The following is a 21,455-nucleotide window of genomic DNA, read 5'->3' as shown; positions in this document are numbered from 1 at the left end:
AAACCCAGGTATTCCCTAGCATGCTGGTAGGCTTCCTTTGCTGCTTGGGTTGGTGGATGACTGTGATATTCACGATATTCCAGGTGTTACAACAGAGTGCTGACATCCACTTGTACTGTTGGGTCACAGCTGCTTCTCTGCATGGTACTGCTGACATCCAGGGAGAGAATGCTACATGAGTCTTCCGGGACCTGCAGCAAGAAAGCCTGGGCAAATTTTCTTCCTTCTATCATTAAAAATCGTCATATGCAGCCACAATTTTCATGACTTAGGGAAATGGAACTGTAGACTTTAGTTTCCTTAGCAATGAAACAAATACTATATTGTTCCCCTCTTGTTCCCTAAAGAGTCCTGGTATGAACTTAGTAACTTTCTAAAAATAATCCTTAAAATGTCTAATAGTTCTTTATAGTATTCAACTCTTCAACTACCAACTCTTGCTGCTTGCTAATATCTCTTTTATATACTTGAATACTTGTATGCACAGTGTGAAGCAGTGCTTCTTGGAAAATACTCTAATTAATAATTGAAAGACTTATCTGTTAGGATATGGCTAGAATAACTAATTGTCCTCATTTTGAGAGTCTAGCTTGTGAGATTTCTAAGTAGCTGAAGAATGGATTGATCGTTAGGTTGAGTTGGCAAAGAACCATAGGCAAATTGCAGATCTCTCTTGCAGATGTTTTTTCCAAATGTGAATTCTAAAGTGAGGGCAGTTGCTGCTGAAGTGGCTTGGCACTGGGAGCTGGAGCATCAAGAGCAGCTGTTGCTGGGGCCTCTATTGGCGTCTGAAGGAGATCCTGCTGTGCTGTTTCTTCTGTCTTGCTTGTTTGGCTTAATTTCCCAAGTGGACACGATGCTCTGAGCATCTTCTGGTTTGCCACCTGGAGGCTGTGCAACTCTCTGCAAAGGTTCCATTAGTGTCAAAAGAAAGTAATATGTTCACTTGATCATTTGAGTCACTTGGCATTGTCCCTACCCTCTATGTCCCCTATCCTTAAATCTCTTTTCCAGATCCATCCCAAGGCACCTAAATCATTTAGTAAACTGACTTCCTGCCAAATGTGCTTATTTTTGATTTAGTTAAGCCAGACAGAGTATTCACTGTGGGGTGGGGAGGTAGAGAGAAAGAAGAAAGGCCCTCTTCTGTTTCAGAAGGTACATACAAGGATATTCATATAAAGTGGTGTTAATTAAATCACTGTAGCCAGTATCCCAGAGTCTAAGCAGATCTGTTTGATGTTGAATCTATATGCCACTTCAAAGGGGAAGAAAATGAACTTATGAGAGACTTGTATATGTACTTTTTTGGTAGTATAACATTTTAAAATCTTTGACATGATAAATATTGAGAATTTTTATTCTACATAGCCAGTCAATGCATTTTGTATTGGGCCTGTAAGGTAAGATTTTGCATATGTGGTTGCTGAATATTATCTGTTTTATTGCCAACCATAAAACCTTTTAACAAATGGGAGCTTTGTCATGATCATGAGCTTATAGCTATCCTTTACAGTTTCCCATCTAAATATTTATGCCATCATTACTTATATCAAAATCAGGGAGAATCCTCTTTTATTACCTCAGGAAAATCTGAAGAAATTTTCCATTAGTGAGAACATGATAATAATGTTTTAAAAAATTTAAACCTTTTTTACAGTTAAATATAAGATTTTTTTTTTTAAAGGCTGGAATAGAAAACTGTCAGTATATCCAGCATATATCCTAATGCTTTGGAGTTGCCTGCTCACCTGCGCACACTTTCAGTCTTACTCTTTCTTTTGTAATTTATAACTTGCGTTTTCAGTTTTGGGAGGATGCGGTTTGAGTAGACTCTGTAACATTTGAAAGCCCTTGTTTGATAAAACAACTAAAGAGAACACACCAACAGAAGAGTATTTCTAACCTAAAAGAAAACAAACTCAGAAACTTAATATTAGCATATTTAAAAAATACAATGTCTTAGACTGCTTTTATGAGTTTGTTGAGATTTTACGGTAGATATTCTTGGTAGCTTTTGAGAAGGAAATGCAGCAATCATAGGTTATATAGTCTTATACTTTAGCAGGACCACCAAACTTCATCTAGATTTTCACTTTTAAATTTGCAATATATAGACATGAGAATATTTTATATTATATTCCCTTTAATTATTTTTCTTATAGAAGACAAGAGAAAAATCAACTTGTGCTTAGGGAAAAGGTTGATAATAGTTAACATTTAAGGAGTCCTTACTACGTAAGTGTAAATAGTAGTAAACTACTAAAAGTAATTTTTATTCACAATAAATTTTTATTTAAAGTTAGTAAATTGTACTGATTTTTCCAGCATCCCTGTAAGGTGCTCTTTATAATTCCATTTTCTGGACTAGGAAACTGAGACACAGAAAAATTAAATAAGGTATCCAAGGTCATGTAGGTAGTAGATGGCACAGCAGTTGGACTCAATAGTCTAGTGTGCTGAATTGTTGCTTAAAGAAGATAGTCTTGTAATTATTTAGAATTTGGTTTCAGTCATTGTGTATGTGACAACATCCATTCATTTCTAAGTTCTCCACTGAAGCAAAAAAGTGTGTTATGTTCCATTACTGAGCCTTCTCTGAATAGAAGAGCCTTTTCTTCCATTCTACCTGTATACTAGTTTTCTATACTGGTTCTAACTGGAGGAGGAAAGAATGGTACATGGAAAACTATGTTACATGCATTTCATTTCTTAATTTCTTTACAGCTCACCGGGGGCTTAAAACTTGGCAAGGGAGGGGCCTCCCCGGTGGCGCAGCGGTTGAGTGCTGGGTTGCGAAGCTGCCCGCAGCCTCTGCAGTGCCAGTTCGATCCCCGGCTGCTCCTCTGCCACCAGAGGAGGGTCCCGCATGGTGCGCAGACCTCTCCTGCCACCCGCTGCTCCCCTTAGCAGTGTACTTCGGTCCTTCTGCCTGCTCTGCTCCCTGCTCTGGCTCTGGTGAATTCTCTCACCCCCCTGCCCTTCTGACTGTACCCAGTGCTTGTATAAATAAATAAATATTAAAAAAAAAAAACAAACTTGGCAAGGGAGATATGCATTTACTTGTGTAGAATTCTTTCTGTTTAGGAATCCGAAATATCTGATAATGACCTTTATTAATTTACTTCTGCCCTGAACATTCTCTCTTCTCTTAGCATGTTTCGTCAAGGGATGCATGATTTGAAAGTCTGGCCCAATGTAGAAGCAGATGGATCAGAACCCACAAAAACTCCTGGCAGAACAAGCAGTACTCTCTCAGAAGATCAGATGAGCCGCCTTGCCAAGGTAAAAAATAATTATTGAGAACAGGTAGAAACCTCTGAATAATGTCTGTTGTGGTATAAATGACGTTATGAATTCCAGCAGGTTATTTTTTAATTTAAATTTCATTTTTAATAATGCTATTGAAATACAATTCAGTCCTCTTGATAAAATGCTCCAAAAATAGTTTACCATAAAATTTACCTTAAAATGTTTTTGGTAGTAAATTTACCAATTTACAGTCTTTCTGATACAGTCGGAATTGAACTCTTTTCAGAGTTCTGTGCCCCTAACAGAATAATAGTGTTTTTTGCTTGTGAAACCATCAAAACCAGTAATTACTTTTAAGGGGAAAAGTACTTCATGTTTGTAGCATTGTGAAGGAACTGCTTCCTCCTTAAAGGGAGGAGGTCTTTTTATTTCCTGGTACTCTGAACAAACACATTTCATTCTTCTCTGTACAGCAATCAGTCATGCTGTTCAAAGTTCATAATCTGTTATATCCCTGCTGCTATTGAAGAAGAATATGTTTTTAAAATGATGTGTTAGGTTTGATGAAATTGGAAGCTTGGACACTTGGAAGCACTTACTGTGGGAAGGACACTGAAGTATGAGTCAGAGATTTGGCGGTCCTACTGACTCAGAGAAAATAATTCCTGAACCTATAAAATCAGAAGTTTAGAATGGATGATTCCTAAGGTCCTAGGTAGCTACTCATCTGTGATTCTAAAAGTACTGAAATAACAAATAATTGGGGTGATTTATTTACCTGGGTATTACAGTTATTTCTTTGGCAGAGAACAAGCATGAGAGAATAATCCATAATTTGCGATTGTGAATCTGTGTGTCCGTGCCATTCCTTTCATTTGGCAGTGTGTGTGCCTAGATTACAGCTCTATTAAGGGTGTGCCTTATGTGAATAATAAGACCCCACCTTTAAATGATGTTTCTGTTGTTGTTGATTGTTGTCTCTGCCTTTCCTAAATTTTTCACACTGCCTGAAAAAGGTCTCATTCCTATCTGTTTCCCTTGTCTTATACCAAAGAAAGTATACTTACATATTTCTTATGTTCTTATGTTAACTTGCCAAACAGTATACTTTGATATTTGTTGTTCTCAACTTAAGCTTGTATTTCAGTATTTGTTTGTTCTTGTGCTACAGCAACTCTATCCCTCCTTTCCACTTATTCTCCCTCTCTCATTTTCCTGGCTTCACACTAAAAAGTTTGCTCAGTTCTGCTATAGGCTTTTTAAAATTGGGAAAGAATGTATATGCACATGTTTTCACTTGCATACAGAAGAACAGATTTTAGATGTAATGCTTATATTTCTCACATTACCTTCTTAAGAACAGAGTATTCCAGCAAATGAGTGTTAATTTGTTAGAACTGAATGACTTATTTCTTGTTGCACTTTGATTTTCCAGCCAATCTATTTACTATGGTTGTTTCTATTTGTTGATAAGAAAGTTGCATTAAGATTAAAAAGGTAGATATAAATTTTAATAATAGCAAAGCATAGTTACTATGCATTATATCCATGAGCCTAAATAAGTAGCATTCTGACAATTTTCAAACTGAAATGTGAGAAAGTTTATTTAGTAATAGAATTGCTTCACTCTTGGTTGCCTGGGGTTAATGGGACAAAAGGACTATGAATTGAAAATGAACTATTTATGTGACCTGTGAAAAGATGATGTTAGGTAATTATTAAGCAAAGACCCTCATACTGAAGCAGGACTAAATATCCCTATTCTGACTTATAGCTTACCTATAAAAGTTGAATTCTAACAGCTATATGAATAACTAAAGTTTAAAAGCCCTAATTCTCGGTTTGACATTTTTTAAAAATCTAATCCTTTCAGAAGGATTTTAATGGCATTAATGTCTCTAATGATTTTACATCATTTTGTGAATATGCTTCATTTCTGTAGAGAAAAAAATGTAAGAAAAGGAAGTAAAACTGAGTAGTTCTCAGTTTAGTTCTTATAGCTTATAACTCATATTTCTTAGACTTAGGGAACAGGAAGAAATGATTGTATTAAAATATTCTTCACTCTCTCCATCTTCCTCATTCTCTTTTTCCCTTATCTGTAAATTTTCCTAATTAATTTTTACTAAAAAGAAGTATATAATATACTTCTGTTTGAATTGATTTGGGAAAATACTCAGAGGCCAGGTTTCTAAGGCATTAATTGCTTTTTCATTGCCCATGACCCAGCCTTTTCATGATTGTGGGCCTAGCTAGAGCAAATTTGCCCATTGTTCCCATCTGCTCTGTTTTTTCAGCTTGTCATATTGTAAGAGTTTTATGACTAGGATGCATATCCACCTGGGGTTTTGGATGTGACTTCCAAGCTTTAGTGTTTGATTTATATTTGAATCCATGTCTTTAGACATGAAAGGTTAGTGCACAAGCATGCTTCTCCACTGTCTCCTTTTCATTTTAGCAACTCTGCTTGATGCCTTTGGAATGTGCTTTAGTTTCTGTCAATTTGATTAAGAGGAGGCACAGAGAAAGTAACGAGTAGATGAAAAATGCTTTGTGGCCTCTGTAACACAGATAGGTTAGGAAATGTTGAGTAGAGTGTATAGGTGAACATTGCTAAGTGAAGATGTGGTAAGATGGGGGGATGTGTTAGTTGACCCTGAAAATGAGTACCTGAATAGGTTACTCTGGGTCCAGGGTCCAGACCTTAGGTTTATTGAAATACGAGCTGGAGTTTTAAAATTTCATCCAGGAATAATTAGTATGTTGAGAATAGCTTCATACCATCAACTCACAGCATTATTTATATTTTGGCAATTCTCTGTCCAAAATAATAGCCACAGCTCACACATGGCAATTTATGTTTAAGTTAATTAAAATTAAATAAAATTAGAAATTCACTTGCTCTAGCCACCTAACCACATTCCAAGTGCTCGGTAGCCACATGTAGCTTATCTGTTGGACAGTGCAGATATAGGATATTTCTATTGTTGCTGAAAGTCCTGTTGGGCAGCAAGAACCTAGAGTCCCAATTTATTAATTTGTAATGAGTGAGTAGATCTTTCTAGTAACCACATTATTTGTGTCTGCTACATAGGATGCTATTTTTCAAGATAACCTTGGAAATTAAATTAGTCTTCATGAGATTGTTTACTTAGTGAACCATGAAGGAGCTACTGTGAAGATGTTAGAAGGTTTTGTTGGGGAAAAAAGGATGTGCAAAACATTAAAATAACACCACTGCATCACACCATACACAAAACAATTCAAAATGGATTAAAGATTTGGATGTAAGACCTGAAACCATAAATACACAGAAGAAAACATAGGAGATATACTCTTTTACATCAGCCTTAGAGATGTGTTTGGGGACTCAACTCCAATGGCAAGGGAAACAAAAGCAAAAATAACAAATGGAACTGCATCAAACTAAAAGACATCTGCACAACAAAAGAAACATGCATCAAAATGAAAAGACTTGGGGCCTCCCCTGGTGGCACAGTAGTTGAGCACTGGGCTGGGAAGCTGCCCGCAGCCTCTGCAGCACTGGTTCAATCCCCGGCCGCCAGCGAGGGTCCCACATGGCACGACAGTCCTCTCCTGCCGTGCCCGCTGCTCCCCTCAGCAGGTTTTATATATCTAACTTATAAAACCTCTTGAGTATGGAAAAGGTGAATAAAGGGGAAAGAATGCCTCTATCCAATACAAGGTTTACTACAGGTAGGGTAATAAATAATGTTTTGTTCTTTGTGTTTTAATCCCTCAATTTATGTTTTTATATCATTACTTCATTTTGAATTATTTATTTAATTTCCAATATTTGGTTAACTGAATATCTGGTTATTATATTCCTGTTGTTTGTTGTAAAAATTGACTTTAGTTTTTTATTGGATTCTAATTTTTGATTGCACATTTATCTTTTGCAACACTTATATTTTCCTAACAAGTTACAAGTATTTTACTCTTCACATGTTAGCTGTTCATTGTGAGAGGTTTCTTACTTTATATTATTCTTTCATATTGTTGAAACTGGGAATCAAACCCACCGTCTCTATATTTGTTTTGATGTTAGAGAAACCCAGACAATGGCAAGAGATATATTAGAAAATTGATTTTGACAAATGCCTTGTTTTTTAGAAATATAATTTAAGAAGTGAGCTGTGTTATATTTAGAGAACATTTTGATTTGTATATCCTAGAGTAGATTTTCAAATTGATGATTCATGTGGATTTTTAAAATGTGAACCCACTTAATGATGTTTTTAAAATGAGAACCCACTTAATGGATTTTAGAGAAATGAGAAGCAGCAAATTATCCAAGAAGAAGAAAAAAATGAAAGTGGTGCCTTTAAAAAAAAAAACTTTTAAAATTAACAACTATCAAAACTGAAGGAAGATTAAAATAATGATGAGTTTACATTTTAACTAAGTAGAAAGATTGGTAGTCAAAAACCCCTGATTTATAGCTCTTATTTACAGTGGCTTGTTGAATAACCAGTTCTGTGTTTGTGTATATTTTTCATTAATAAAATGTGGTCAGTTGAAGTCTATTCCCTCTGCTAATGCTAGGAATCATCATAATGTCATAATTATTATTATTAATATATTTTAACTATTCAGATACGGAGTAATACTAGTTTTGTTTTTTTTTTTTTTTTTAACTATTCTGCAAAGGACCAGTTTCAGAGAACATTTTGTTCATAGGTTTAGTAAGTTGCTTAAGTATACTTTTCTTGAGTTCTGGATAAATGTCAACCTTGAAGTAGTTGTGTGATCGTTTTTATGACTGAACTGCCATTCTAGATGTAAAAAATTTCTTGGTAGGACCAATTAATGATCTTTACCCCTTTCTAGAATTATATATTTTAGTGTTTTTAAAATATTGCAAAGTTCCTAAAGATACTTTATATTGATTTTATATGTTAGTTCTCTTCTTGACAAGTTGGTATTTTTTGTCATACCTGTTTTGGATTAGGTCTTTTCATATAAAGTGATTCTATTCTGTAGTGATAATGAATTAGGTTATAGCTACAGTAACTTAATCTTCACTTTCCAACTAGTTCACTTATTAACTGCTCTTAGTTATAATGTGAATTAGTATTGTATAGTGCAGTATTAGACTAGGTATATCAATTTCACGATGTGAATCTGCCTCGTAATACAAAACACATGTAGGTTTGTGTGTATGTCTGTTACATTTACATTTTGTTAAGAATTTAAAATAACAAATTGAGACTTGGCAATATAATAATGAGTTATGTAAAAATAATTTCATGTTCTCAAAAATATTTATGTATTTTGTCTGTAATAATTTACTATGATCACAGGAAGCAAGTAAGATTTCAGTTTTTAAATGTCTGAATTTTAGAGGAAGGAAAATAGTGATCGTAGTACTTAATGAGAAATTTGTTATTCTTTGTAAAGAAAAAACAGAATCCTGGCTATAAAATTTGCTTTGGGAAGAAGAATTTCATTTTGTTTCACTGCCTCCCTCAAATGTTTTGTAAATGGCAGTAATAAATAACAGAATTATGATGACAGCTGTTGAAATTATTCAAGACTGTGAAACTTGTACACTGCCACCATTGACATCATCAAAAATAACTCTTGGCTATAGGCTTTTGTATAAGTAATATGTGTAACTTTTGTAAGCATAGCTTATGCGGTTTGCTTCTGTGTTGCCATTCTTTTATGTGATAAAAGAATAGTTTGGCAATCTCTAGTAAATTGTTTCCTAATGATACATGGTTTTTATCAGTCACTCTGGTTTGCTTACTGTTGTCTAAGACTGTCAGAACTTTTAGATTTGTCTTGAAATCAATGATAGCAAGTAGACTAAATTAGTTTTTGCCAGTATAAGAACGAGCCCTAAAAGAATATTGATTTATGGTCTGTAAATCTATTGTCTGTCTTTATAGCTGTGGTTTCTGCCAGGAAAATAGAAAGTAACAAGCTTTTAAGACTAGATTAATCTCTGAGTTTAACCAAATGAAATTTTTATGAGGCAAATACCATTCTTCCCAAAAGATTTACAAGTAAAGTTTCAACATAAAATTGAAGATTTGTGGCTAAGATTTCATTAATCAGGAAGATAGAAGAAATTCTTGTGCTTCCTAAAAATTAAATACATAGGTGTATGCAAATTCATTAATATACAATCAACTGCTTTTAAAATCTCAGTAGTTCAAGTGTAAATTGTGTATTGATGCATAGCTTGTGTTTGATCTGATAAAGAATAGAACCCATTGTTTTATGTTTATTAAAGAATTGTCTAATAGAAATCTGAATGAGCCATAGTGCATCATGTAAATATATTAGCTGACCAATAATGATACTCTGCCCAATGAATATTTATTAGCTTATCTCAATTCTAGTCTAGGTTCAAGAACGTGTGTTGCAGGTGAGTTAACGTACAGCCTTTTACTTAAAGGGGTTTAGAGGAACAAGATAATCTTGTATGTGGTAGTTCCAGGTTTTTTTTTTCCAATAATGTTATAATGTGTGTAGAGAAATTTTGAACATTCATGTACATTTCATGAATCTGAAAGTTTTCTCTTTTCGGCAGCAGTACAGATTGGTTCTTTATTTTTTATTTTATTTTTTTAAGTGACAGAAAAGCGAAAAAAATTATAATTTTTTCCTCTTAAGATTCCCAATGAAAGCTTATCTGTGTCTGCCCCAAGCAATACCTATTGTATAACAGTTTTTTTTTTTTTTTGAAAATTTATTTTTCTGTAACTCTTTTCTAAAAGTTTCTTAATATGAGTAAGGTTTGATAGCCTATGTATTTCCATATATGAGTCTTTATTAGCTACATATTGAGAAATGATAATATTATTTAGTTTTTGGTTCTTTTGTTGGGCCTTGTTGGAAGGTGCTTGGAAGAAATAATTTCAGGGAGGATAATTTTTGTTAATACCTGGTTTTCATTTCAGATGGTCATGGTAAATTAATCTGATAGGTCTTTATTTTTTGAGCTTTTATTATCAATGAAAATAACATTGTTTACTACCAACTTCTTTGGAAATCTGTTAAGAAAACCACTACTTGTTTTTAAAATAACTTTAGTTTTTAAATAACTTTTTTTAAACTACAAAGATAATATGCAGCCACTACAGTGATAGAAGATTATTAAAATACAAAAAATACAAAAATCACCTTTAAGGGTCTCTCTGGTGGCACAGGGGTTAAGTCTCAGCACTATGAATCTATCAGCAGCCATTGCAGCATGATCTTGATCCTTGACCAGGTTCCTGACCCACATGGCCCAGCAGACCTCTCCTGCCTCAGCCCCGCAGTATACTTCAGTCAGTCTGCCTTTTCTGCTCCACATTCTGTCTCAGGTGAATCCTCTTACCCCTGTACCTCTTGCCTGTACCCCAGTTCTTGTATGCATAAATAAATAAATCTTAAAAAAAAAAATCACCTTTAACTCTCTTCCCACAAGTAGACATCATAACATTTTATTTGATATGCTTATAGTAAATAAATATTTATTATGTATGAATGTGTATTTGTTTTTAAATTGGGATCCTGTTGAATTTGTGTGTGTTTAATTAAATCCCGCTTTTATACTTAATGCTGGCTAGCAGTTAAGATACCTCTGCTAAATGATTTGTAAAGAACACACGGTCTTGGGCCTCCCCGGTGGCGCAGCGGTTGAGCGCTGGGTTGCGAAGCTGCCCGCAGCCTCTGTGGCGCCGGTTCGATCCCCGGCTGCTCCCCGGCCACTGGAGGAGGGTCCCACATGGCGCGCAGACCTCTCCTGCCGCCCGCTGCTCCCCTCAGCAGTGTACTTCGGTCCTTCTGCCTGCTCTGCTCCCCGCTCTGGCTCTGGTGAATTCTCTCACCCTCCCGCGCTTCTGACTGTACCCAGTGCATGTATAAACAAAACAAACAAACAAATAAATAAATAAAGCATGCCTCTATAAAAAAAAAAAAAATTAAAAAAAAAAAAGAACACACGGTCTTGTATAGTGCAGATATGCATAATTCATTTCAACAGTCTCTGTGGTTGACATTCAAAATGTTGGCAATACTGTACTGTTAGCAAGCCATTATCCACTTTAAATTTTCCTTTGCTGTGAAAATAGTGAAGTTTGTACATTGGAGTTGTGTTTAGAAGGCTTATTTGATTTCCTCATATACTTTATTTCCAAGTTATCAGACATATACAGATGCTTAAAGTCAGAATCAAAGTTGGGAAACATCTTTGTGTTCCTTTTTATACCAGTTATATTCTGTCTGTGTATCTCCTTGTTATCACAGCTTGTTATTTACCCCTTAAGAAATAATATTTTTTATTAACAAACTAATTTACCTTTCATATCTATGAATTTGGACATGTTTATGGTATTGTTTGTTAAATGCTTTACTTGATATGCTTTGTGACAATAAGGTAAATATAAGAATATGGAAGAAAATGGTCAAGAAAAATTTGAAAAGCTTCAGTCACTTCTCTTGAGGCACTTTTTGAATCTTTCTGTCTCATTACCCCTTTATGTCTCTGCAGATTTCTGGGTAGCTTTAAAAAAATAGATAAACATTGCTTTTCAGTCCTTCTCAATCTTTCTTTTCCCATTTATGCTTCAAGTGTACTCTCTATTCTAAGCAAGACTATTCATCATGAGCAATATTAGGAAAGCTGATTCCAATGTATATGTATATATTTTCCTACCCTTTACCTACCCTCCACCATGGAGGGTACTGACCTGGCCTTGCTTTACAACCTGGACACATAAAGCTCACAAACATAATGACAGCCTCTGCCTAAGAGATTTCATTTTGTTTGACTGTAAATTGTTAAAGTCTGTCTGTACTGTTGCCAACATCTATAAAAGATGAAGTGAAGTGACATATTATGGGCCAATTATAATAGCTGTTTATAATTTGCATAGTGATATAGTTTTATAAGATTTCATCCAATATTATTTTGTATGCAATGAGTCTTAAAATTAAATGGTTTAAGGATCTGGAAAGAATAACTGGGCTGTGTAGTATGTTGTACAGAGAGTTGCAGAAGATTATTTGGGTGGAGAGGAAGACATTTACCAGTTGTGATAGCTAATTCTAGACTTCCCCGCTGTCTAAAGTGTAACCAAGAGCTGACGTTGCCATTTCCATATTTTCTCCCCTTGCTGTACTGCATTGAAGAATAAATTGATTGTTGGGCCTCCCTGATGGTGCCGGGGTTAAAGTGTCTGTGCTGTCAAGTTGTCACCAGCCACAACAGTTCGAAGAGATCAGAATCACTCCCCTTCCCCCAAGGAGCTGACCCACATGGCACAGCAGACCTCTCCTGTCTCTCCCGCTGCTCCCCTCAGCAGTGTGTTTCACTAGATCTACCTGTTCTGCTCTCCACTCTGTCCCTGATGAAACCTCTCACCTCCCTGCATCTCTGGCATACACCCCAATTCTTCTATGCATAAATAAATAAAAAATTTTTTTAAAAAGAATAAATTGTTTGTATTCTTGGACTTTCTGTTAAGTGGTTTGTTAGCTGGTCTCCAAGGACAACCTGTAATGATACTTTCCTCCTGATATGCATTGGATTCTGTACTTGTCCTGCCACTCATTTTAATCAATACAATGCAACTGATACTGTGCTTCATCTAGGCTGTATTAAGGTGGTTGGCAGCTTCTATTTTTGCATTCTGAGGAATTATGAGCTACTATGTAAAAGTCCAGCTACCCTGTTGAAATGGCTATGTTGATATGTTACTGGAAGAGGGAGTAATATTGAGAAAACGTGTAGAAAGCGAAAATCCCACCACCCTAGTATCTCAGCTAAGCCTACCCTTTTTCACAAATGCTTTAGAAATGTGAATGAAGCTAGTTTGGACATTCCAGTCTCAGCCATCAAATGACTCCATAGTTTCTTGAGATAATGTTAGACTAAATAAATTCCAAATTTCCCTCAAGAAGATGACTTCTTGACTTTTCTAAGAATCATGAGAAAGAATAAACTGAATATTGTTTTGAGGCGCTGTAGTTTGAGGTGGTTTGTTATGAAGTAATAGATAAATAGGACAAATGGTTAAGGGGACCTTTTGCCTGTAAACTTTCCAGTTTGGCAGGAATTATGAGACTTTAAACTCTATTCTAGAGTCTAAAGAGATTTTAGACTCTGTTCTATTCCATTGATCTATTTGTTTATTCCTTCATCACCACACTAATATCAATAACTATAACTTTATAATAAGCTTTGAAGTTGGGTAGTGTCAGTCTTCCAGTTGTGTTCTTTTCCTTTAATACTGTGTTGACTACTACGAGTCTTTTGCTTCTTCTTATGAACTTTAGACTCAGTTTGTGGATAGCTACAAAATGACTTGCTGGGATTTGGTTTTGGTTGAATTGAATCTAGATCAAATAGGGAAGAATGGACTCTTAACAATATTGAATCTTCTTATCCATTTATTTATTTTTTTGATCATCAGAGCTTTGTAGTTTACCTCTTACAGATCTTGTATGTATTCTGTTAGACTTATAGCAATTTAATTTTGGGGATACTAATGTAAATTATACTTTTCAATTTCAAATTTTACTTGTTTATTGTTGGTATATAGAAAAGTATTTGACTTCGCATGTTACCTTTATTCTGCAGTACAATTTTACAATATTATTTCCAGAATTTTTTTTTTTTTGGTCCATTCATATTTTCGACATAGATAATCCTGTCATCTTCTAACAAAAAGTTTTATTTTTTCCAATGTGTTTACCTTTAATTCCATTTTTATTACCAATGGCATTAACCAGTACTTTGGTAATATGTTAAAAAGGAGTGAATATTATCATCCTCTGTTCTACTTTCTGTGAGATCTATTAAAATTTTCTCTATTTGTTCTGCAGCTCACCAAAGCTCATCGACAAGGACACATGGTAAAAGTTGATTGGCTAGACAGATTGACCTTTAGAGAAATAGAAATGATAAATGAGGTGGGTTGTATCCTTTTTTTTGTACTTCCAAATATTTTCTCTAGATTTCTAAATCAAAAATTTTCTTGAGAATTATTTATTGCATAAATGTACTAAATATCATGAAAGTCAAACCTGAGTAAACTTGACACCTCACTTGTATGTTTTCTTTCTTTCCATATGAACTTGCTCATATGAAAGTTCAAGTTATTAGTGGATAAATCTATCAACACAATGTTTCCTCTTCATTTCAGTTACCTTTTATCAACTTTAGCAAGTGCTCTCCCCAATTAAAATACAATTTGTCATATATATATATACTGTAGAACTCTGCACCTTTAATAACATTGCATGGCCCAAGTAATTTATTTCTTGATTTAGTGCATTGGTCCAGAATATGTTTAATTAAAAGATGGCTTGAGTGAACCTCTTTCAAAGCATTTGAAGAAAAATATTTTTTTCCCTATATTTGCATTGAAATTCTATGTCTGCTACATGTTTGGCTTAAATTCAGTGCTTAGAGAACAGAAATAACTACTAACCACATTAAGATGAGAGAAAAATCACTTGTGTGTAGGGCCTCCCTGGTAGCTCAGGGGTTAAAGTCTCAGCTTTATCAAGTTGTCACCAGCCACTGCAGCATGAGTTCCATCCCCAGCCCTGGAGCTAACCCACATGGTATAGCAGACCTCTTCTGTCTTGCCTGCTACTCCCCTCAGCAGTGTATTTCAGTGGATATGCCTGTTCTGCTCCCCACTCTGGCTCTGGTGAATCCTCTCACCACCACCCCCACCCTTTTCCCCCCCAACCCCATACTCTGGCCTACACCCCCGCTTTTGTATGCATAATTAAAAAAAGTTAAAAGCATTATAAAAAAGATATCAATTATGTATACACTTAGCCATAGTGACCACCACAGGGCACGACTGACTTAATTTATATTCTCTGAAGTTTTCAGCATATAGAAAGAGAGAGGAATTTTTAATTTCATGATTGACAATTGTAGAGTTAGATTCTAGAATTGTCATATAAAAATATCGTGGTGTTTAGCAACATTTATATTCGGTATGACTACTGAGCATCTTTTCCAAATTTATTCATAATACATTCTTATATCTATCACTGTGAGTAAAGTTTGTTTTTAATTCTTTATAATCATATGCCAAAAATAGTTAATCAGAATGCTTACTTATATTTTTGTACTTTTCAACTTAGTTACTCTTGGGTGTAGCATGTATAATGTTAGAGCTTATTATGTTTAGCCTTTCTCAACCTCCCACTGCCACTCTTTTAATAGATAGGTTACCATTACCATTACTATATTATGCTTCACAAGCTTAACAATTTAAATGACCTCTTTAAGCTTTTATGATTTTTTTTACATACAGATTTAAAGCTTTTTTGAAAATTATTTGGGTCAAAATTAATCGCTCATTTAGGCTTCATTTTATTTTTGATTCATTATTTAACAGAATCAGCACTTTTTGTTTTGGAGAAGGAACTTGTCTCCAATATACTTAAACTGTATTGATAAAAATTTACAAATGACTGCAGGTTTCCTTACAATCATTTATGAATTGTGAAAAACTTGTAAAAGTTTTATCTGTTAAGCTCAGTTTGCCTTTGTTCTTAGTTACATGCATTGCTTTACTTTTGATTTTTGGATACTTATATTAATTCTTATAATCATATGGTATACAGTGAATTGTTCTTTGCTTAAAATTGTTAGAAGTACAAAACATCTTTTTTGAAATGTAGTGGTTGTCATGTAGATGTATCCAAATACCTTCAAGATTTTATATACTAAAATCCAAACTACTGAATATACAGAAATGTTACTATATTTAAGGAGAGAGTTATAAATGAATATTGGACAGGACTAGATAAAACAATAGTGCTGTATATAATAATATGATAGTGCTATATAAACAGTGCATTTGTAATAATGAAATGAAAATTTATTACATTTTAAATTGCAGTTGCTCTTTTAAGAGAACATTGAAGATGATTATTTATAAAATAAAACTTTTTCTTTTTTTAGAGTGAAAAACGAAGTTCTAATTTCATGTACTTGATGGTTGAGTTTCGATGTGTCAAGTGTGATGATAAGGAATATGGTATTGTTTATTACGAAAAGGTATTTGCTTTGGAACTGTTTATTGTCTCTAAAGTAGAGGGGAGGGGAAAAATTACTGTTTTTCCTGCTGAGATGAATTATTTGGTTGTAGGATAGCAGCAGACAGCTGTCAGCAGCAGCTGTTTATGTATACACAAATCAAATCACATAGCGACTACAAGATTACGAAAGTCGATCATTCATGTAATGCAGTTCTGGGTTACAGAATTCAATAAATATGTAAGGGATTTAAAACTTTTTGATTAATTGTTCTCAGAATTGGCAAGTAAGACATTAAAGTTATAGTTTTAATAACAATTAGTGTTCATTTGAAAAATAAAAGGAAATCCCATTTTTTTTTAGTGTAAGATACTGAAAGTTAGGGCTATGGTTGTTCTTTGAGATTAAGTGTGTATCATATATCTATATGATATATGAAATTTATACATATATAAAGTATATAATGTGTTGGAATTGTAAAAGTTACCCTACCATAAGTCATGAGTATGCTTATTTAAGAAGTTCATAATTATGCAGAATTAAGAAAACCATGGTATTGTTAGGCTGAGTAATAACAAGTATTTAATTTGTATTTGCTTTGTGCAGCTCATTATGCAAAAAAATATAGTTCATTGTTTAAAATGTGCTACTTGAAAAATATCTGTGCCTTAAATGTTTGTTGAAGGCTTTTTAAAAGATATTACAGAAATGTATGCATAGTTTAAAACTACATCAACTTTCTATTATTGTGGAAGTAGAAAATGCTTAAATTAGGGCAATTGAAAACAGACTTTTGATGCATGGTATAATAAAATAATATTTCTTCTAGTATATAGATAAGCTTATATGCAGTATATTTGTTTATTAGAAGCAGTATTTTTAAATTACATTTACGCTTTGGTGTTATTGTTAAAACTGTCAAGTGGTTTTTAAAAATTTTATATATTTTTATAACTAAATTACTATTTGAAAGATGTTTTCATAATGGAGGTTTATTGGGTATAGTTCATTTATGATCATTTTTATGGTATTTTCAAGTTAATCGTAATTTTTCCTTTTAACTTGTTTTCCTTCCCTATTGTATAAGGTTAGGAAGAGTTAACTTGCTTCAGTCTTTTGTTTTTATAAATTATACTCCCTGAGGAAAAATGAAGATAGGAAGATAGACTATTTAACATTGTTATTAGTTTATTAAAAAAATTACCTTCAAAAGAAAGGGAAATGTAGGCAAGTAAAATTGTTTTGTCATGTATACATTTTAATGAAATCACATTTTATACTTCATGTTATTTCATTAAAAACAATATTTCCTGTTCATCTGGAGTTTATATTGTGAAAACATGTTAACGGAGATGGTACTTTTGAACAGCGGAGATGTGAGAGATCTTTTGAAAGACAGCTTTGATAATAGATGAAATAATAGCAGAAGAGAAATTAGAAAAATTTCAAGTTTTTTTAAGAAGGTTCTTGACCCCTTTCTACGGCTTCTTGAAAATTGCCCATAAATTAATGCCTGTCTACCTACCTTGTCATATTTCCACTTAGTGTAAAGATTGCTGGGCCAGTGTATTGAATCTAATGGAAATAGACTTTCTTGTCACCTGTCTTTTGTGACAGATAGCCTTAGTGAAGATTACTTGTCACAGTTGGGCTGATTAATGTGTTTTCTGGCGTTGTGACTGAGAACTGGCCTGTTAAACAACGGCTGTGGGAATTTGTGGTTTTCTGTAAGACTCAATTACTAAACTAAAGTAAAATCACAATACTTCCCCTCTTTCAGTCTCTCCTGATTTTGTTACATATATCTAAAATTGGAAATATACTGGCATTTGAAAATTGACAGAAAAACTTGATGCTTGGTATACAATTGTGAGGAAATAAATTCTGGTTCCAGTTAGTTTAGCTTTTTCCAGGATATATTGAATGACATTTATTATGCTGAATTTACCTTTCTTGTCTGAATTGGATAGAACTAAAAGCCAATATTCTTCAGAAATGATAATGCAACAATATAAGACAGCTTTATGTCTTAAGAATTGATTGATTAATTCTTGTTATTCAGATTTGCTGTGTTATTGAATAGGTGTCTGAGAAGCAAAGCTGCTTACTCTCTAGCTATGTATAAATTTGAGTAACCTTAATGCCACACTTAAAACTCCACTTCTCTGACTGGAACTCAGTTGTGGTAGTTTGAAAAGTTACCAATATACACTTAGTAAGTTTTTGAAAATGTTTTGCAAATGCTTTAATTATGCTGTGTATTTTCTTTTTTAAGTTGGAAAATTAAAAACTTTCTACTTTTGACCCACTGTAATTATGAACAAAGTTAAAAGACAAGGCTGAAAGAAAGCAATCTAATTTCCAGATTCTATATATCTAAAGACTCTGCAGATTTTATTGTTAGATTTAGTTCTTAAAACATTTGATCAGCAACAAATGGTAAAAAATGTATATGTACTTTAAGTGGAGACATGGTGTTCATTAAATCAAAATACATTGGAGTACACGTTTTCATGTATTGTTTTTTACCATGTGATTCAATTTCATATATTTAATTTTTAATTTATTATTGCAATCCAGGATGGTGATGAGTCATCTCCAATTTTAACAAGTTTCGAGATAGTGAAAGTTCCTGACCCTCAGATGTCTATGGTGAGTTTTGAAAACTTATGAAAATGCTTTTCTCCAGTGATGACTGAGATCCAATCCATAGCATGTATTTTCTTTAAAAAAAATTATAGCTAGCTTAGTTATCTAAGTAAAAGTGATTCATAAATACACTCCAGTTATCTTACATCAGGATTAGATTGAATTTTTACAAGAAATATTAATACCTAAAAATAAGGTCAGAAGGCCCTGTATTTCATTCAATTAATGACAGCAAGTCAAATATTGGTAAAAGAGGGGTGTCTGGTTCCTGCCTGGGAGAAAATCATTTTCCTCATAGAGAAGGTACAAAATAAGTAGTAGATATGCTTATTGCCTTCTCTTCTGCTCAGAAGAACACCCCGTCATCTCATTGGTCTTCACTTACAAAACACATTTTCAAAGATTCAATTATTAATAATTTAATGGTTGAAAGTCTTATAGAGACCAGTTTTGTTGCAAAATAAGGATTTATCATAAAAAGATATTTAGGATACTGAAGTTATAATGAAAACAAACTAAAGTATCCTAAGTGTTAAGCGGTCTTAATAATTGTTTTCTTATTTCTACCTGGCTATTGAAACTGGCTTTTACATCATGATTAATATTTTAAAATGATTTATAGGAGAATTTAGTTGAAAGCAAACATCACAAACTTGCCCGGAGTTTAAGAAGTGGACCTTCTGACCACGATCTCAAACCTAATGCTGCCACAAGGGATCAACTTAATGTAAGAAACTTTGTAAAATGTTAATATAAATAAATAGGTATTTTGGGTATAGCTGATGTGATACCATTTCATTTATAAGTGATCGTGATGCAAATTTTTCCCAGGTTAGTGAGCCTTATGTAATTTCAACAGTTTTAGATTTGTGTGGTTTTAGAATCATATTTTAGTTCTCAGTAAATAAATTAGCCCTGGAAACAGCTGCAAAAATACATACCGCTTATGATATATCATTCTTGGAAACTAGCCTTAAGGGTATACTTCCCAAGAGAGAGCTTGGTATATACACATGTATTGTTGTGTGCATTGATTGATAAGGGAAAGTTTATTGATTTTCCTTTTTTTTTTTTTTTTTGAGGAAGAGGGAGCTTTTTTATTTTGGTTTATTTTGTTTTTAGTTGAACTGAGTGAGCTCTGTAGTTATACAGCAAGCCCAGGGGTAGTATTGTTGTTCAGTATGGCTTCCTTATAATGTTGAGAAAACACAGAATCCTGTGACATTGAACAAAATGATTTAATTGGAGGACTTGCTTTCATTATGTGGTGTTTCGCACAAAGTTGCAGTATCCCAGAAACTTTTGACTATGTTAAGTGAAGACTTGGTATATACTCTTATATGTAATGTGACATCTTCATTGTTTTCCTTTTCTTTCACACTTTAATGTTTTTTTAGACTGATAAATACAACAAATTTAAGTATCACTTTGTTGAGTATATGTTGGTCTTGTGTCTATAATATTGGGTTGTCAGAAAAGTCATAATGCAGTTTGCTTGAAAATTAAAAAATATGTTGTGACATTTCTGACAACCGAATAGTACTATTATTGAAATTTTGAAATAAAAAAATTTAAATGAAATGGAAATACAGAAGAAGAATACATTTGACAAGAATAACTCTGTCTTCTTTGTTGTAGATTATTGTGAGTTATCCACCAACCAAACAGCTTACATATGAAGAACAGGATCTTGTGTGGAAGTTCAGATATTATCTTACTAATCAAGAGAAAGTGAGTTTCTTGACTATTTTCATATATCAAATTATTTATAAACTTTGTTGCTAATGAACAAGATTCGCTAAAATTGCCACAGAAATATAGTTATTGTCAAGTTAAGAATTATATATGACAATCCATTTTTTTTTAATTACAAAAAAGTACACAATGACACATGGACCAATTTGTTGATGCGTAGATAATGTCTAAATGGGTTATGTCTGAGGGACTTGTGTTCAATTCTGGCTACAAGTTTTTAGAGAACATGAGACAGATTATTTTGAAAGCTTGGTTTCCTCATTTTTCTAATGATACAGCCCTCTTTCACAGGTACAGTAAATAATCCAGGTGAATAACCTGGCTGAGTTCACCTTTTGCATAGTAGGTACAGAGGAAATATTATTTCCTTCTATTTTAATTCTTCTCACCTCTTTGAACCTGTGTGACTCTGAACCTATATCACATTATTGAAAGAACTACAGAATTTTGGAGAAGATTGGAATATAGAAAGTTTGAGAAATATAATATGCAATGTATATAATGAGTTGATGGACTGGTTGGCATATTGCTTGGCTTGCAGGATAGAGGTTAGGCTAGAGTTAGACATTTGCTTTCCCATAAGGAAACTGGCTAGATAAAGTTTCTGGAGAGAGAATAGTGAGGAAGTAGTCAGCACTAGTGTTGAGTGTGGAGAGCTGGTTTTGAGGCTCACCATTGCCACTAAGAAGCCTTTTCACTTCCTATAAATCACTTCACCTTGGTCAGCTTTAGTTTCCTCTTATTTAATGTGAGTTGATTACATGATTGTGAA

The 21,455-nt window shown here is 33.6% G+C and overlaps 1 protein-coding gene across 1 annotated transcript in view; it reads left to right on the top strand.

Moving 5' to 3' along the window:
* Positions 1–21,455, top strand: part of PIK3C3 (phosphatidylinositol 3-kinase catalytic subunit type 3) — a 124,381-nt gene that overhangs the window by 12,665 nt on the left and 90,261 nt on the right. The window contains exons 4-9 of the mRNA XM_037508597.2: positions 3,156–3,285; positions 14,098–14,184; positions 16,205–16,300; positions 18,860–18,931; positions 19,551–19,655; positions 20,567–20,659. Coding sequence (XP_037364494.1) covers positions 3,156–3,285; positions 14,098–14,184; positions 16,205–16,300; positions 18,860–18,931; positions 19,551–19,655; positions 20,567–20,659 — 583 coding nt within the window. The remainder of the gene's footprint in view (positions 1–3,155; positions 3,286–14,097; positions 14,185–16,204; positions 16,301–18,859; positions 18,932–19,550; positions 19,656–20,566; positions 20,660–21,455) is intronic.

The sequence above is a fragment of the Talpa occidentalis genome, unplaced genomic scaffold (genome assembly GCF_014898055.3).
Source record: "Talpa occidentalis isolate TD23 unplaced genomic scaffold, MPIMG_talOcc4v2.1 talOcc4.13, whole genome shotgun sequence".
Taxonomy (NCBI): domain Eukaryota; kingdom Metazoa; phylum Chordata; class Mammalia; order Eulipotyphla; family Talpidae; genus Talpa; species Talpa occidentalis.
The sequence above is the reverse complement of the archived record's forward strand: the minus strand, read 5'-3'. Positions and strand labels throughout refer to the sequence as shown.